Source organism: Tasmannia lanceolata, unplaced genomic scaffold (genome assembly GCF_043159265.1).
Source record: "Tasmannia lanceolata isolate RefF3 unplaced genomic scaffold, GAP_Taslan_0.1 ptg000013l, whole genome shotgun sequence".
Taxonomy (NCBI): Eukaryota; Viridiplantae; Streptophyta; class Magnoliopsida; order Canellales; family Winteraceae; genus Tasmannia; species Tasmannia lanceolata.
Window position 1 is genome coordinate 51,134,111 of NW_027518690.1, and position 18,891 is coordinate 51,153,001.

Consider the following 18,891-nt stretch of genomic DNA (forward strand, 5'->3'; position numbering starts at 1 on the left):
AAATGGTGTTTCATCTTTAATATTGTAATTCTGTTTATCCCCTTCACCTCTTCTTCTTTGGTATAATTTTGAGACTAAAGTTCGGACCAAAACCGGTTTGATTCATTTGAAGCTTGTAATATGAAAGAACGTACACAGGACGACCAGCCTATCATCCCTTCAACTTTTGGGCAATATTAAATGGTGTTTCACCTTTAATATTGTGATTCTGTTTATCTATCCCCTTCAACTCTTCTTCTCTGGTACATTTTCTAAACCGTGATCTAGTAATTCATATTCGGATAACTTTGGACTTGCATCATTTGGTATAAGAGCCTAGCCATTCCTACTTGAAAGAAAGTTATTTTTGATATCTCATGGCCAATCGGGCTTGAAAACTGCGACGAGGAAATTGAAGATCTAAAAAGGCAAGTAGAAGAACTCACCCAACGCCTTGTGAGGAAAGAACTCCTGCAACATCATGACAACGGTGATGACTCGGAAGGAGACTTCAACCCTTTTTATGATGAGCTCCGCATGAAGAGCCTCATAAAGAGAGAGAGATTACCATAGGGCCAATCGAAAGAATGGGCAAACATACGAAGATATAAATATTAATGTTGAAATTCCCAGCTTCTATGGAAAATGCATACTAGAGAGTTAATTGATTGGGTGAACATTTTGGAATAGACCTTTTCATATGAAGATATACAAGAAGACCAAAAAGTGAAGTGAATTGCCATCAGGACGAAGGACTATGCCTTAGATAGGGATTGAGACTCTAGCTCAATGGTCAAGGCTATATTCTTCAACCTTGAGGTTGGAGATTCAATCCTAGCTTAACTAGGTTGAAGGACTGCCTCAGATAGGGATTGAGACTCTAAGCTCAATGGTCAAAGCTATATTCTTCAACCTTGAGGTCGGAGGTTCAATCCTAGCTTAACTACCCATAAAAAAAATGATTTTGCCTCAGATGGTGGGAATGACACGAGATTATGTGAGAATGAAGAGGAAAATCAAGGATAACTAGTTGGGAAAAGAAAAAATCAGAATTGGGAGAAATTTATACCACCAAATTATCATCAAATCCTCTCTTTTAACCTTCAAAATTTAAGTCGACGGGTGTCTGAATAAATACATGGAGGAATTCTACCAGCTCATCACATGAAATGATCTTTTCAAAAGTGACGATCAATTGGTATCTCGCTACATTTAATGGTTACAATGTGTCATACAAAATGTGTTTGTGGTACAATCACTAGTGCTGTTAGGAGGTATATTAAAGGGATTTAGTTGTAGAGGGCGAGCCTTGGTGCAACGGTAAGGTTGCTCCATTGTGACCTGGTGGTCACAGGTTCGAGTCACGGAAACAGCCTCTCTGCAAAGCAAGGGTAAGGTTGCGTACATCTAGCCCTCCCCAGACCCCGCAATGGCGGGAGCCTCGTGCACTAGGCCGTCCTTTTTTAGTTGTAGAAAAACAACAACAAAAAAGGAACATTGAAGATCCAACAGGGTCTTTTGAAAAAAAGGAACTTCAACCCGCAACACTAAACCAAGAACCGACAGCCCAAATCATATCACTAGTTGTTCCAATTCTAAAGGTTTTTTTTTTTGAACGGCATGTTCCAATTCTAAAGCTAGTCAATTACAAACTTGTGAAACCATGATGGATGTACAACCTAACCTTCTTCTAACCCTTCTTTTTTTTTACGGTGAAAGTTTATTAAACAAAAAGGACAAGGCCCGATGACAGAGATGGTCATAATGAAAGTGATGGGGACCATCCTAAGGTCGAAATTTTAATTTGTAGGTGTGTTTTAAGTCCTTTAAGTTATAATAGGGGTATTAGAGTCTTTTTACACCAAAATAACTTAAGTTCTTTTAGTTATGTATGTTTTAAAGAGGCCCCACATGTGTATTACGGGATTATTAAGTAGGAAGGAAGTAGGAGGGTATTTTGGGCAAAACAAATAATAGATTTTCTTTAGGGTTTTAGAACTTTCTAGCTCTCTTCTTCCGTCTTATATATTGTAAGCCTTGGGGCACTATTAAGAATGCTAAGCTATGGCATGACGATTGAACAAAGATTTTGAAAGTTTCTTCTCTTTTGTGGATGTGATGTCTACTCCTTGCAAAGGTGCGTTGCCTTTATCTTTCCTATGGTGCGTTGCCTAGGAACCCCTTGGTGCGATGCCTTGGTTTTTTAGTAGGTGAAATGCCAACCTTTCTATCTCTTTCATATATATTTTTTTGGTTTTTCCATAAACTACCTAGCCAAGACCCGAATCCTCCATTAATCTCACCTTGCATTATTTTTCACCCAGCTTCTACCCAAAACCCCTAAAATGTCTATTAAAATTTTTTTCTCAATCCTAGAAACATCATTCAAATCCATCCCTATTCCACGCCTCTCGTTTGGTCCCCAAAACTCATTTTACACCTTCCCGGCATCCTTCGAAAGCTTCCTGCCATCCTTTGTAAGCTTCCCGACATGTGTTTGCATCACTCTAAACCTACGCTAAACCTAGTAGAAATATTATTCCAATCTTATAATATATTTTAGGAACCAAAACCTAATTATTACCATCCTTTTCACCCCTAGCATCCCTTCTATAGACCCATCCTGCATCAGAGTTGGTATCAGAGAGAAATAGCAGTTCAACATGCAATCGTCCTGCATCAATTTGGTATCAGAGCCTATGTCAAAATCATGTTATCAAGATGCACTGAAGATCGAATAGTTGAGATATTGGAAAACTTAAAACTCTAAATTTGAGTGATTGCTATGTCACTTGGATCGTATTCGTCGAGAATTTCATGCGCCTCTGCTAGCCAAGATTCCATATGTTGCACTGAGTCAGGAGTTCGTGCAGAAACAATCATTGCCGGCACCTCCTATGGAGAGCATAGAATTGGAGCAACAGACCAAAACCACTATCGTCATACAAAGCTGGTTCCCGAAGCCTGAGAACACTACCTGAGAATCAAAAGGGGTGAAATTATTATCCAACACTCCTTGAAGAGGTGAATCATTCAGCAAACTCAGCAGGAAGATCTTGTCCATCAACTACTACACACACGAGCGGGTGTCTACAAACCTAATGAAGCAGAAAACCTGAGTTTCAATCTGCCTAAGCCGACGGGAATGCATCGAAAGCGCCCATGGTGATCACACTAAGTCATACCAACGACATGACTGCCCCAAGCATCTTATGCATAGGAAATACTTAGTTTGTTGGAAGGGTGGACCATTTGCAGATTATGCGAGGATCAAAGTCGACAAATTCCCACACGCCATGCCGATCATTATATTCGACGGGGTCGAATCTTTTCAAGCGGGGGAGAATGATGGGGACCGTGTATATTGTTCTGTTTTCTTCCCCTCTTGTATTTTGGGCTTGACTATCTCGGTCTTCCCTTTTCTTTAATGAAACTGCAACCATTAAAATAAAATAAAAAATGTGTCCACGTATTCTCTAAAAGACCATATCATCTTCTTAAGACTAGTTCACAGGAATTCTCATCTTCTTTGAGAATTTCTTTTGATAGTTTTGATTCTTGCAACACTCAACTCAACTCAACTGAACCAAGCCTTTGTCCCAAACTAGTTGGGGTCAGCTAATGAATCCTTTGATTCTGGCAACACTACTCAACTCAACTCAACTCAACTCAACTAAGCCTTTGTCCCAAACTAGTTGGGGTCGGCAAATGAATCCTTTAGAGAATTTACATGAAGGTGAAAGGATCTACCCGACACAAATTGAAGTCTAATCCTAGTTGAGTTCTTCTACGTGGATCATTTTCTTCCATTCTCTCCTATCCAAGGTCATGTTCTTTGTTATGTTCCTAGCTATCAAGTCTTTCCTCAATGTTTCTACCCAAGTTGTTTTCGGTCTGCCCCTACCTCTTTTTACTCCATCAATTTGGCACGAGTCGCCTCTTCTCACTGGAGCATCCAAACGCCTACGTTGGATATGCCCAAACCATCTTAAGCGGTGCTCTCTCATCTTCTCCTCAATTGGTGTCACCCTTACCTTTCTACAGATGTCTTCATTTTTAATTCTATCTAACCTTGTGTGGCGGCACATCCATCTAAGCATTCGCATCTTCGCTACACTCATCTTATGCACATGCTGCTTCTTGGTGGCTCAACATTCTAAGCCGTACAGCATGGCTGGCCTCACAGTTGTCTTATAAAAACTTTCCCTTCAACTTGGTAGATATTTTACGGTCGTACAAAACTCCTATAGCATGCTTCCTCTTCAACCAACCAGCTCTTATTCTGTGGTTAACATCCTCTTCAATCTCTCCTTCCTCATGTAGGATTGAACCAAGATAGTGAAAGATGTCCCTCTTAGGTACCTCTTGCCCAGTCATATTTACTACATCCTCGCCCCTCTTCCTTACATTACTAAAGTTGCACTCCATATATTCTGTCTAAGTCCTGCTCAGTCTAAAACCTTTAGATTCCAAAGTAATACTATGTCATCCAACAGGCACCTATCACAAATCAAAGTAAGATGAACCAGTCAGTTGAAGCAATTGTAGCTGCTCCGGCACCTATTGATTTTGCACCTTCTAACATCTCGGGTCGAGAATTCTCGTCACGCTTTTCCTTCGCTATTTCCAGGATTCCTCGTCTATTCATCTTCCCCACGTTCCTTTGATCTCGGCATATCGAGAACTTGAGGGGTCTGAAGAAAGAAAGCTATTGCGTTCCTCGGATTCTAGGGATGAAGCCATTCCCAAAGAAGTCAATCACAGTGGCTTGTATATCTATCACAAACCTACCGCGCTAAGAATTATCTATAGTCAATGAATTGGGTTATCCCACCCAACCTATGTATATGTGATATTAGATATTAGCATGGTTTTAAATTTCGGCCGAAATATTTCGGTTTCGCTAGAAAACGAAACGAAAAGAACATAGAGTCGGAAAAGTGCAAAACTACCGAAATGTTTCGAAAGTTTCGGTGAAATTTCGGCTAGAATTTCGTTTCCACACCGAAACAGTAAAAAGAAACCCTTACTAATTTGAAATTTTGTCGAAATTTCAACGAAATTGAGTGAGATCACGGGCCAAATAGAAAAAGGCTCATAAAATTTCAAAATCTCTGAAGAAATGTCACATTTCAGCAGGAATTCTGACAAAAAAAGCAAAGAGGCCAAAAAAAAGTGAAAAAAGGGGAAGACTGAGGGAATCTAACCTGACCTTGCATGTGAATTTGTGATTTCTTGCCTATAAAATTACATCACCTCCATCTGCGTTTCATCATCTTCCCAACAAAGCTAAAGTATAGCTTCTTCATCTTCCCAACAAACCCAAAGCAAGCTTCAGCCTCAAGCTCCTGCAGCTTTAAGTAGGTTATGTTTCTAGGGCTTTGCTTCTTCATCTTCCCGGAGGGTTGCAAGCTTCAGCCGGAGCCACAGTTTCTAGGGCTTTGCTTCTTCATCTTCCCGGAGTTTCATTTGCAGAGGTAACTGGTAAGAAACTAAATGGGTCATGTTTCTAGGGCTCTGCTTTTTGGGTTAGCAAAAACCCTTAAAAGACTCATATTAAGCTATTATTTTGGGATAAAAGTAACGCCCCCCCCCCCCCCCCCTCCTCTGGTATAATTCGCACCCTTTTAGCATGAATTGATGGGGAAAAAAGGAGGGCATTTGGCAGACTTTTAACACCTTTTGACGTCAATTCACGCTCAAGGGGTGTGAATTATCCTAAAGTGGATGCCAAACTGCCAATATATCAACGACCATAATTTTTTTTTGAAGTATTGTACGGCCCACTTCATCAGATGATCCGAACCATTCATCTGTGGTTTAGGGCCACAATGTAAATAGGTTGTACGTGCCCCATTATTTTTCTAAAAGTACTAAACAGCCCACTTCATAAGATGATCCAAACCACTCATTTGTAAGGGACACAACATAAATAGGTTGTGCCCCAAAAATCATCTCCATAGGATGATCTTGACCCTCCAATATTTACATGTTTTCATATTTTAAGGTCCCTAAATATATCGGAAGGTCAGGATCATCCTATGAAGATGATTTTTGGGGCAGAACCTATTTACATTGTGTTCCTACAAATGAACGGTTTGGATCATTTTCATAGGTCATACAGTACTTTTAGGGGACAACCTATTTACAAATGACTCCACTTTTATACTACAAAGGGTTTTATTAGGGAGAAAAGGGGGTGGATATATCATTTCTCAGTTTTTTAACTTACAAAGAACATTCTTGAACCCACCCTGTACTATATCCACCCTCTTTTTCCTCGGGACAGCCCCCTCTAGTATATTAGTTACTACTCTTTTAGACTACAAGGGGTTGTACTAGAAAGAAACAGGGGGCGGCTACATTTCTCGAGGAAAGATTTTTCCTTGGAAAATTTGTTTATTTCCACAATTTATTGGAGAATGGTAAATTTTAGGAATGTTATTTATTAAATTAAAGGTGGTACATAAAACATGACTTCTTTGGTTCAAGTCACTTATATTCTTGTATAATCAAATAATGGAAAAGTGTTAAAGTTTGGAATAGTTTTTCATTTCTTAACTTTCACAGAAAATTTTGAAAGGAATAATATTGCTAAAATTTGCTACTATTTTCACAACCTATTCACATTGTGTCCCTTTGATCTTTCAGAGTCTTTACTGTCACCATGCCACGACATCGTCATGATGAGGATGGGGATGATGCTCGAGATATTGGTTGGCTACATGGGCGATCTAATGGCAGCAGGCAGAAGACTATATGCAATTATTGCGGAAAGAAAATAGGAAGTGGGGGTGTTACACGATTGAAACACTACCTGGTAGGACAGTCATCTTGCCCTAAGGAGGTTAGGACATTCATCTCAAATTCATTGAAGGGGAGCAAACAAAATAAGCAGGATAAAACGAGGAGGAGAGATGAGTTTATCGATGCTGTGGCGGGAAACTATGATGGAGCAGAATGGATGGATGATGATGATGATATTGCATATCCATCTGATGTCAAGACAAGCAGACAGAGGATGGAGTATAGACGAGCTATGGCAGAGTCTGTGGCTATCGAGAACGAGAGGCGGCAAATGAACAATCTTAATGCTACGAGGCCAAATTTTGGCCGATCCATACACGAGGCGGGTGGGGGTAGTTCGAGGGGAGCCGTAGGTGAGGGTAACATAGGAGGAAAGCCAATGCGGACGGGTTTGACACGTGGGGGCAGCCTAAGGGATCCAGCAAGCATGGACCCGGCGATATGCACAAGGGAAAACAAAGGGATATCAGGGGCATGTGGGGAAATGCGACGGAGAAGGCTGGACGAGCATATGCAAAATTTGCCTTCCACAACGCCATCCCAGCAAATGCTGCAAATAGCCCATACTTGCAGCACTTTATTGATACAGCTAGCCAACACTGGTCAAGAGTCCCCCACTTCATATGAGGTTATGAACAAATACTTGCCCATGGAAGTGGCTGAACTGGAGGAGTACATCAATGGGCTGAAGAAGCAGTGGGCCAAGTATGGAGTGACAATCATGTGTGATGGTTGGACTGATCCTACAAGACAGTCTATCATCAACTTTATGGTATATTGTGATGTCTAAGACTGTCTTCTTGAAGAGTATTGAGGCATCCGACGTTGTAAAAGATGCAAAATTCATATATAAGCATATGGTCAAAGTGATTAAAGAGGTTGGAAAGAAGAATGTTGTTCAAATTGTCACTGACAATGGGAGCAACTATAAGAAGGCAGGACAAAAGATTATGGAGAAGTACAGTATGTTCTGGACTCCGTGTGCAGCACATTGCATCGACCTTATGCTGATCAAGGACATCGAAAAGAAGACGACGATGAAGAAGCTAGTTGATGAGGCCAGATCAATGACTAACTTCTTATACAATCATGGGTATATACTGGCCCTCATGAGAAGCTTGTGTGGAGGAGACTTGGTACGCCCTGGGCTTACTAGGTTTGCAACTAATTACGTCGCTCTCCAGAGTATGTTGGATAAGAAGGTTGGTCTAAAGCAATTATTCTCTTGCAAAGAGTGGAATGAGTATAAGGAGAGCAGGAGTGTAGCTGGGAAGAAGGCCGAGGAGATCGTCGGTAGACCATCCTTTTGGGATCATTGCAGGACTATAGTTGGTATATTGGAGCCAGTTGTAAAGGTATTGAGGATGGTAGATGGGGACAAAAAGCCTACCCTGGGTTCTTTGTATCACGCCATCCAATTGATGAAAGAGGCAATAATAGTGGCTGCTCCTCAATCCTATCAGGGCTACCATAAAATCATTGATGATAGATGGACGAAAATGCTCCTTCACCCACTCCATTCGACTGGTACGGTCATCAATTTAATTTATTATCTCTTGCGTCATTATTTACAATATACTAACAAATTATTATTTTATTTAGCATATTATCTCAACCCAAAGTACCAGTACTCGCAAAACCTTAGCACTCGAATGGATCTCATTGAAGACTTAGAGACTGTGGTAGCCAAGTTGGAACCGGATGCGACTGCACAATCCGTTGTTCTTGGAGAGGTGAGCAGTTCATTATTTCAACGTAAATAGATGGATATGCATTAGAATTTTCTACTACTAACTATTGGAGTTAATTCAATTATAGCTCAGGTGATTTAGGGATGCAACTGGCCCCTTTGGACGTGCAGCTGCTATGGCCGGGCGAGCAACAACATTGCCAGGTAAAGGCTTGCTATAAATATTAGTTGTCAATCAACAGTAACTAATTAAAATATTATTATTATTTTGCAGCTGAGTGGTGGGTGTTATATGGGTCAAATGCTCCTAACCTAAGAAAGATAGCCATAAAAGTGTTGTCTCAGACAGCATTTTCTTCAGGTTGTGAGAGAAATTGGAGCACATTCAACCTCATTCACTCAAAGAGACGTAACAGGCTTAGACATCAAAACCTACACAAGCTTGTATACGTCCACTACAACACACGTTTGAGGATGAAGCACGTCTCTACAAGCAATAATCGCGAGGACTACACCGACCCTATTGATCTGACGGACATATTCTGTGAAAAATGATGAGGATGACCCTCTATATGAGAGGGTGAGGGAGGTTGGAGAGCTGCTGATTGATGCCTCGAGAGGTAGACCGAATCCTCTAATCATTGCAGAGATGGGAATAGATTCGGATACATTGCCAGAGACACAGGGCCTCTCTCAACACATTGTCGTTCCAATACGGAATAGTGATGATGATTGGTCGACAGATTCGCCATCAGATGATGATAGAGGGGGTGGCAATGCTAGTGGTGGTGGGGGGCAACATGGGAGGTGTTGGAACTTCTGGTGGTAGAGGGGGTAGTGTGGAAGGTGAGACTTATAGACCACTTAGCCCATTCACAGTGGAACAGGAGTTTGACCATGCTACACAAGACCAAGATCATGGTGCACGACCACAGCCAAGGCATGGGCAAGTATTCCAACGACGACGGAGGTATCAACCCACCGATGAAGAAAATGACTCCCTAGATGCCCATTCACGTTATGGAGTTGATAGTTTGACAGACACATTCGACAGTATGAGCATGGAAGGTGGGATTTCACAGAGTGTGGGAATTGCCAACTCTACCGATTCTGGTCCATATTGTTATGGATTGATTGATGCATCTTCTGAGAGTCGACAAGGTTCGACTACTCCTTACGGCTATGGGTACCCATATGGCTATTATACACAGACGCAGTCACAGAGTGAGTCATATGGCTATGGGATGCCATATGACCTATACGCACATGCACATGGCGAGGCATCATCTTCTTACGGGGCAGCATTGACAATACCTGGCCCTAATGTCATGTACCCACGTTTGGGACTGTTGATGCAAGTTGAGCAGTATGTCTTTGATTATTATGTCCAGCAATACCAACAAATACATGTGGTTAACATGTCCTGGCAGGAATACTACTTGTTTATTGAAGATCAAATTCGTCAATAGATGCACCGTGCCCATCATGAGAGGAGGGATGATGAATTTGAACCGCCTCGTAATTCAATGTGGTATTGACATAGAGGGGGGCCCTTAAAGAGATAGTTGGTGATTGTACTTTCTTTACATTACACTTTATTTCATTGTACTTCTTTCCTTTGACTTTAGAATACACTTCATTGTTTCCAACATATGCGATAGCCCATGTTTCTAAATTTTGACGTTGTTGAACTACCATAGATGACTTTCATGCTTAACTGATGGTTTCTATGTGTGTATTTGTGCTTATTCTAGCATTTCCAAAAGTTTTATCTTAAAATTCCATCATTTGCATATGATTTCATTCGTTTCTCTGATTTTACAAGATTTCGTCCGAAATTTCGTACCGAAACCCAAACGTTTCGGTTTCGCTGATGATCGAAACCGAAACCGAGATTTAAAACGTTGGATATTAGATATTCACGAGTTATATATGAACTATCCATATATTATTTCACATCCCACTTAAGTTAGATGGATTCTAACGGAAGTCACAAATAACATACACCACAGCATCTCATTCTGGATACCCTCCGTAAGTTCATCCATAACTAGCATAAAAAGATAAGGGCTTAGAGCTGATCCTTGATGCAGTCCTATTGTAATTGGAAACTCACTAGACGTGCCATCCGCAATTCTGACACTAGTTATTGCTCCATCGTACATATCCTTAATCATATCAACATATTTAGTAGGCACTTTTTTCCTTTCAAGGACCCAGCACATAACACTCCTAGGAACCCTATCATACGCTCTCTCCAAATCAATGAAAACCATATGAAGGTCCTTTTTATGTTCTCTAAATATCTCCATTAACCGCCTAATCAATAAGATAGCTTCCATAATCGATTGTTTGGGCATGAAGCCAAACTGATTCTCTGACACCTTAGTCTCTTTTCTCAGTCTATGCTCAATTACCCTCCCAAAGCTTCATGATGAAACTCATTAGCTTAATTCTCTGGTAATTGGTGCAACTCTGAATATCCCCTTTATTATTATAAATAGGTACTAATGTACTCTTCCTCCACTCATCAGGCATCTTCTTAGTCTTGCAACACTAAATTACTAAAATTGAATGTAACTACAAAATTAATAGAGTATAGTCGTCATCATTTTCACGAATGCATCAAAGTCTTCAACATAAATTTAATCATAACTTTCTTGTAGATCCTCTTGCTTGTCGTAATATTCAACGGAATCAAAGTTGATATCATTCATCTCCTCTCCCATGTACTCATTGTAGTCTTAATACTCTGAATAATGAATTCTTTCCAACCTTCATCTTCGATAGAATGTTTGGATGCTTCACTTCTTATTAGTAAGCCACATCATCCACTTTACCACGTCGACATTAGTTCCCCAAAACTCCTCCATGCTGATTTCCATCCAATTGAGCCCCATTTGCAACTCCCAGTTAGGTTGGGCGTGAATTCCACCTTGGACACTTTCTATTTGATTGGTGGAATCCTATAAAGGGTATGACCCAGACCAATCCTTGTCACAAAAGTTGAATCTTGCGCATAACTTGATCCAATTGTCAGGCAAGTATCCGCTGATCTTGTCATGACATGAATAGTCCCAAAACACTAATTGATTTCGCCCTGGACATTTTATCAAATACAAATCTTATGATCAAATGTGCTCAGATACCCATGGTTTTAAATTTCCACCGAAATCGACATGAAACGACCAAAATGTTTCCATTTCCATCCCCACAGAAACCAAAACCAAAACAACCAAAATCGTAAGTGTAATAGAGGTATACTATATCAGACTATCAGTATATATTACATAATTATATTTATATGAATTATGTGCAAAAAGAGGTGCATGTATTGTGTATGAATACTAAATGAATTAAATGTGAAATTTGGTGTGTACTAGATTATCAGACATGCGCACAGTGCATGTCAATAGGTGCTCAATGTTTTTAAAACCATTACGGGTTGTTGTCTTGCTTATGCGATGGTTTCTAAGTGTTATTTGTACTTATTCTAGCATTTCCTGAATTTTCATCTTTGAATTCGATCATTTGCATATGTGTCACGGGGTGACAATTTGGCTCACCACATCTCATTTTATAGGCATATTGGAAAACAAGCATGGAAAAGTGGAGTGCCTTCCAAAAGCCTAGAGTTAGGTAGAAGTTTCTTGGAGAAGCTTCTAGAACCTTGTATACATCTCTAGAATAATGTAGAAGATTCTAGAATGTCCTAGAATGTTCTAGGCATCTCTAATTATTGAGAGAACTCTAGAATCTTCTAGACTCTAGAATTATGTAGGTTATTCTAGAACCTTCTATAACTTGATAGAAGGGTAGAAGATTCTAGAAGTAGAGGCATGTGAATATTCTAGAGGATAATGTACTTGGAATATCCTTAGAATACTCTAGAAGAATAAATGTGTAGAAAGGGGTCTAGAAAGTTCCCCTTATGCCTATAAAAGGGGAGAACCTCTCATTTGTGGAGGACCTCAGATAGTTGTGAACATACTTCAACAAATAGAATTTCTCTTTCTGAACTCTAAGTGTGTTATTTTACTCTTAGTATTGCTCTAGTTGGGTAGAAGGCTGACTTGTGCTAAGCATTGGGGTGCAAAGTGCAAGTGCCGCACGGTTTTTGCTAACAAATTTGCTAGGCCCGTGACAATATGTTTCCGTGATTTTACAGGATTCCCACCAAAATTTCCAAACGAAACTGAAATGCCATTAGAAAAATATGTTGAAACAAGATGCTCAGGAGAAATGAAATCAACAAGGATTTGTTACACAGAATATATTAGAGCCCCCAACATATATAATGTAATAGGGAAGATTATTATTGTTCAGAATCTTCGGATGCAGATGCATCAAACACAGTCCACTTAAAAAGTAATAGGTGGATGTTATGATACAAACACATCAAATACATTCCACTTTTTGGCCCATGATGGATTTACCCTATCACCATTGTACTCTACAAGATAGATTAGGTAAGCTCAAAAGACAATTGTTCTGCATATTATTTTGTTAAAGAACTCATGTGATTGCCCAAGCATAGCCACAAATAGGGAAAAAAGGAAAAACAAAATGCATTATTGACGTTTACAGATGTCTACTAGTCCAGGTGTTTCTGTTCCTAATCAGCCTCTAAAGAGTACAAGAGGGACAAGAACATGATATGAAAAGCATATACAAAAATCAAATTTATGGGCGGCACCAAAATAGAAAGAAATAACTAATACCATATGACCATTAAGTACCCACCCCTTACGCAAATAAGCTTTAGACATTGAAGGGTCCAACTCAACTGCTCTGTTTGCATCAGCAACAGCCTCTGCCACAAGAGTTCCATTCATTATCAATTCCATGACCCAAAATGAAATAAAAAATACAACATGCTTGAAGTAACCAACTTTTATTAATTATCATTGTAAATCCTCATCAACAAGAAGACTAAATAATACACATAGTGATTTCCAAGGGTTCAGGAAGAAGAACCATAAAGCATTGTGCAAATAAATATGAGGGGATCCAATTAGAATCCTATAACTTAAAGACAACAACCCTATCATTAGAACCACTAGGCAAACTATTGGGTGGGTATTGGTTGCCACAGGAACTTGAAATAGGCTCTTTTCCCCTGCCAAACAAATATTTTAACAGAAAACAAAAAAGTAACCAGCGTCAGATTGTAATCTCATTCATAAAAATCATAATGCATTAAAAGATCACCTTTGACTACCACTTCCCTAGCCTCACAAGTGGCATGCTTATATGCACAAACCTTCCAGGTTATCTCATTCATAAAAAATCATAATGCATTAAAAGATCACCTTTGACTACCATTTCCCTAGCCTCACATGTGGCATGCTTATATGCACAAACATTAGGGCATGCTTATTGCTCACAAGCAGGTGGCATGCTTCTATGCACAAACCTTCTTCAATGACGTGGCATGCTTATTCCTCACGTAGTTGACTAAACCTTGAGTATAATCTTTGAAAGATACTCGATCTTATGAATAGATCAAGAACGAAATTCAATAAACTGCCAAGATGATTTGATTTATAAAAATTTGGAATTATTTTATTGGCTTTTCAAGTGGTACAATGCCTTTCTTTTGATTGAGAGAGATTCGTGATTACATCTAGGTGAGAAATCTAGATCTTGAGGATGGGAAGCCTTCTGTCCAAGTGTGAAGTATAGATCGCGAAGACTAGAACGTGATGTGAAGCCATAACCCAAGGATACGAAGCCTAAGGAAGATCTGGAGTGATTCCAGGAAATATATCTCTCCATCTTTCCATTTATGTTTATTTTTTCATTCTCCCTCTTATGTTACCCCTTTCAATTCACCCTTTTCCTGTTTCCCTCACTCTTTCCACATCCCTTTTCCCCTTTCTAGTACCCTTTCAATATCACCCATGTTTACCACCTCCACGCAGGAAGATCTATGGAAGGAAGTCTCTTTCAAAGATTATGCTCACATTTTAGTCGACTAGGTGGGAAATAAGGTATGAGCAAAAGGAAATACGCCTTGCATGCTGTAGGGATATGAATCTACTTGCAAAAGTAGATTTTTGTAATAGGGAATAGGGGTGAAATGGATGGGGAAAAAAATAGAGTTTTGGCTCATAAAAAAATATGCAAGGGATTTTTGCTGATTAGTCCCTCCTTTGCAAAATTATTGCTAGACAGTCCCTAAGAATTCATATTTGCCAAGGTGTTGGATGTCTCATTTTTATCCCAGCAAGAGACTAACCTGTGTATAGTAGCCTGTTGCCAAACACTTTGGAAGCCGTGATACCTGGGAACCATAACCATGTAACGACTTTCCGGCGAATATGCGAACACCAACATCAGCTCCAAAACTTGGAAATTGTAGATCAAACCAGTTACAATGCGAAGGGCATGAGATACATCACTCCTGCCCATGACTGTTGGAAGAGGATTGATCTTTTTCTCGATTCTATAATCTATAAAACTGAGCTTCTATATGTGGACAACATGAGGTACACAGATCTCATTGGTAAGAATTGTAACATGAAGTCCATTTGCTGTCAATGGATTATAACAGATAAAAGGGGATGAAATAATAGACCAAAAGGAACATATGTTTTGACGGTAAGGAACAAGGAGTCCATTCCATAATTGAAATTATAAAGGCCACTTATAGTGCTCTAGCTTATGAATGAGGGAACTGATTAAGAGGCAAGTGTAGAGACGGCAGTTAATATTAGTTTTGGGGGAAAAAACAAGAGCAAAAATAATTAACATTAGATAGAAATTAAAAAAATGTAAAGTGTAGAAGACCGCGGTTTCTTTCCAGGAGAGAATCCAATAAGAAGGGCAGCTAATGGAAGCGTAGGGTTAATCACACAACGAATGAATCAGCGCTTGATAAATCGAATTGTCCCCTTGCAATTAGGACTTTCGAAAGAAATTAAGTGGATCTTTAATAAAACTAAGACAAAAAGGACAGCGGCGACCAGGAAAAAAAAAAAAAAAACAGAAGATAGATCGAGAGTATAAGCAGCATACCCGTATAGTTGTTAAGCTTGATGTTAGCCTGGGCACGGTCGGCGAAGAGATGAGCGTTGGTGGTATCCATGTCAAGAGCCTGCGAGTAAAGAGCCACGGCCAGTTCCAAGTTATCGTCGACGAACGCCTCCTTCGCCTTTTTCTCCAGATCGGACGCCATCGATGGCCAAGAGAGTGAGACGACAACCAAGGACAAAGCGGCGAGCTTGCTTGCAGCGATTATAATTGAGAGTTCAAAACACGCCTTCTAGACTCTTCTTTGAAACGACAAATATATATAAAGAAAGACCCGGGCGAGTCAGGATACTTCCCTATAATAAAATTCCGTATACATACGTATCTACTAGCTGTAAAATGGTGTGCCCCATACCATGAAAACATGAGGTGCAAAAGTAGCCGCACCCCATGAAAAACATGGCAGCCCGGCCCATCAATAACATAAGGTGTAAAATGGTCGACGCCACATGGGTTCGGGTCTGGGGAGGAGATGGTGGGCTAACCAAATTAAGTGAAAAATGGTGGCCTCATTCATGTTAAAACAAAAAACAAAAAACAAAAAACAAAAAATTGTTGGGCCCCACCTTATCAGCGTACCGACATTTAAGCTTCCATCCCTATTTTGTCTGTCTTTCATGGTTAGTCTTGGGGTCACGGCCTCACCAATGCCACAACTCTTAGCCTGCAAGTGATCTTTTTTTATTTTAGAAGGGGCATACGAAGAAGGGAGAAGGGAATCTAACAGTTTGCGCGGTAGCTTACCTTTGCAGGCTCCCGGGAAATTGTTTATTGCCGGGACCGAAAAAAGTTTTCCGGCGAGTAGCTATTATTGTTTTATTCCTCTCCAAATATAGAATAATACCCTAAAGTTTCAAATCGATCTAACGGTTGGATCGGGAGAACAAAGCTCTCAAAGTGAGTGGCAGTTTATGTAAATTATTTGAACTACCACTCAACTTTGAAATTTACAGAAACTGCCACTCACTTTGAAAGCTCCATTCTCCCGATCCGACTGTCAGATCGACTTGAAACTTTAGGGGGTGATTCATTGGTCAGCGAGGAACAAAACGATACCAGCAACTCGCCGAAAAAATTATTCTGATCGTCGGCGGTTAGCAACTTGCATAGGGAAGCTATCTATGCAAACTCTTAGGTTCCCTTTTCCCTTAAAAAAATGCATACTGAATTTTTATGAGTTGAAATAAATCTGTAGATTAAAAATGTAAGGTATGCAATAGCTATCAAAAATTAAACCTACACCTATAAGTTACATAAGAGCTATAGATAAATACATGTATGCGATATTTAATCTATTTATACACATGTATTGGAAAAACCTAGGTAGCCCAATATGACCAGCACCCCCACCCTCCGCCCCAACTTCAACCATGCAAGTTGATTGGGTGAGTGGAGCAGAAGTTCTGGAGTGCTCCCGTTTCTTGTTCCATCCTCTTCCCCACTTCAGTAGCTAAGCACCTACTAGAAAAGGCCTGGCCTGAACGCAATGTCGACCAAGCAAGCAAGCAGTGGACTCTTCAATTAGGAAAGTGAACAAAGGGCCTAAGCATGGTAGAGGTTGCACACTTGAATGGCAAAGGAAAGTGAGACCATACCTGTTTTTCCAAGCATGTTCGGACATAAAATATGGTTTTCCGTAGAAGATCAAGTTGGTGAGTCGTGTTATGGGAAACATTCCTTCACAGTTTCTGAGACCACTAAATTAGAATGAGATGCACCGCCACATCATTACAAGGGAAGCTCGCTCAATTCGCGGATCGGTACAACATGTATAAGATATTTAATCCATCATTATTATATATATGTAGTGGGAAAACTTTGGCAGCCCTAAAACCTTATAAATGCAATGTCTCCTTTAACTATTGAATATCTTATGCACAAAATTTCTCCATAGCTATATTAAAGATGCACGAGAAATTAAATAAGTATTCGTGAAATTTGTGTTTAATTTAGAAAATTTGTGTTTATTTCATGAGTTTCACATTCATTTTGAAAAATGCAATTTTTTTTACTATTTAGGCATTTCTAAAGGAGAAATGTATATCTACTCGATCGAGTAGATAATTTATCTACTCTGTCGGCTTAAAATACAGTGGGGACCCACATTGTTTGGGTGATGCAAACCATTCATTTGATGGGCCCTCACATAGATAAGGTGTGCCCAAAAAATCAGCTCCATAAGTTCATCCCAACCCTTCGATTTGTGGATGTTAAAATTGACGGGTATAAACCTTCACAAAATCTGTCCATTTTTTACCTCCATAGTTCGGAGGGTTAGGATGATCCTATGGAGCTGATTTTTTGGGCACACCCTATCTATGTGAGGGCCCATCAAATGAATGATTTGGATAATCCAAACAATGTGGGCCCACTGTGTTTCTTGCCGACGACGTAGATAAGTTATCTACTCGATCGAGTAGAAGCACTTTTCTCTTTCTAAAGTTTAATATAGGGCATAAAAATTGCTATTTTTCCAAGAAATTTTCAGTTATTCATAGAAGTTTGTAAAAATGTTCATCATAGGTTGTCCTCCATCCCTATCATTAGTGGGAGTGTGCAGTATTTAATAGCTATAAAAAGATTTAAATTTATAAAGTATCTACTATTAAGAGAAAAATCACATGTATGAGGTTTTAAATAAACTTGGGGGACACCCAAAGTTTTCCCCTTTTATATAACATAGATAGGGAAATGATTTCTGCCCTTAAGTATTTTGATAAACACGCGCTCCACTTGTTTGTCGTGTAGTATTTAAAGGGTTTTAAGAGCTTTTTGAGAACTGTAATATCCTCTTACATCCCTTTAAATACTACACGACAAACAAGTGGAGCGCGTGTTTTATCAAAACACTTGAGCGCAGAAATCATTTCCTATAAATATATAGTTTCTCTTGATTTCATCGATTATTACATGAGGTACTTAATTATCTGTGTATATTATATATAAAGCTCTCTCTCTCTCCTCTTCAAGGGGCATTCACTTTCAATATAGGGATAAAATTCAAGAACAAGAAACCATACCACGTTCTTTCTTTCTTACTCTTCTTTTTTTTAATTCTCTTCTCTGTTTAGGGTGCAGGGGAAAGAGAAAGAGAGTTTGAGAGGTGAGCTGGATTGGGGTGCAAGTTTTTTTAACACAGCATATGTCTTGACAGTCTTTAAAAGAGGTATATGGACGCATGACCGCCAATATACACATTGACCAGAATTTATTGACTTTTTTTCATTTTGTTGATAATATATAGATGGTTTTTTCTAGAGTGTTGGTATTTAATATATTCTTCGGCAGTTGTGTCCGCCGGTAAATACATATGCTGGAATTATATTAGCATTTTTTGTTTTGTCGATAACCTACCGACAGTTCATTTAGGACCATCGGTA

At 39.5% G+C, this 18,891-nt stretch overlaps 1 protein-coding gene across 1 annotated transcript in view; it reads right to left on the reverse strand.

Annotated features, from left to right (window-relative positions):
- Positions 1-15,761, reverse strand: part of LOC143890531 (protein SGT1 homolog) — a 34,374-nt gene extending 18,613 nt beyond the window's left edge. Inside the window, exons 1-2 of the mRNA XM_077395269.1 lie at positions 15,497-15,761; positions 13,220-13,289 (exon numbers count right to left, since the gene is read on the reverse strand). Coding sequence (XP_077251384.1) covers positions 13,220-13,289; positions 15,497-15,656 — 230 coding nt within the window. The 5' untranslated portion in view covers positions 15,657-15,761. The remainder of the gene's footprint in view (positions 1-13,219; positions 13,290-15,496) is intronic.
- Between the last annotated feature and the right edge of the window lie 3,130 nt (positions 15,762-18,891).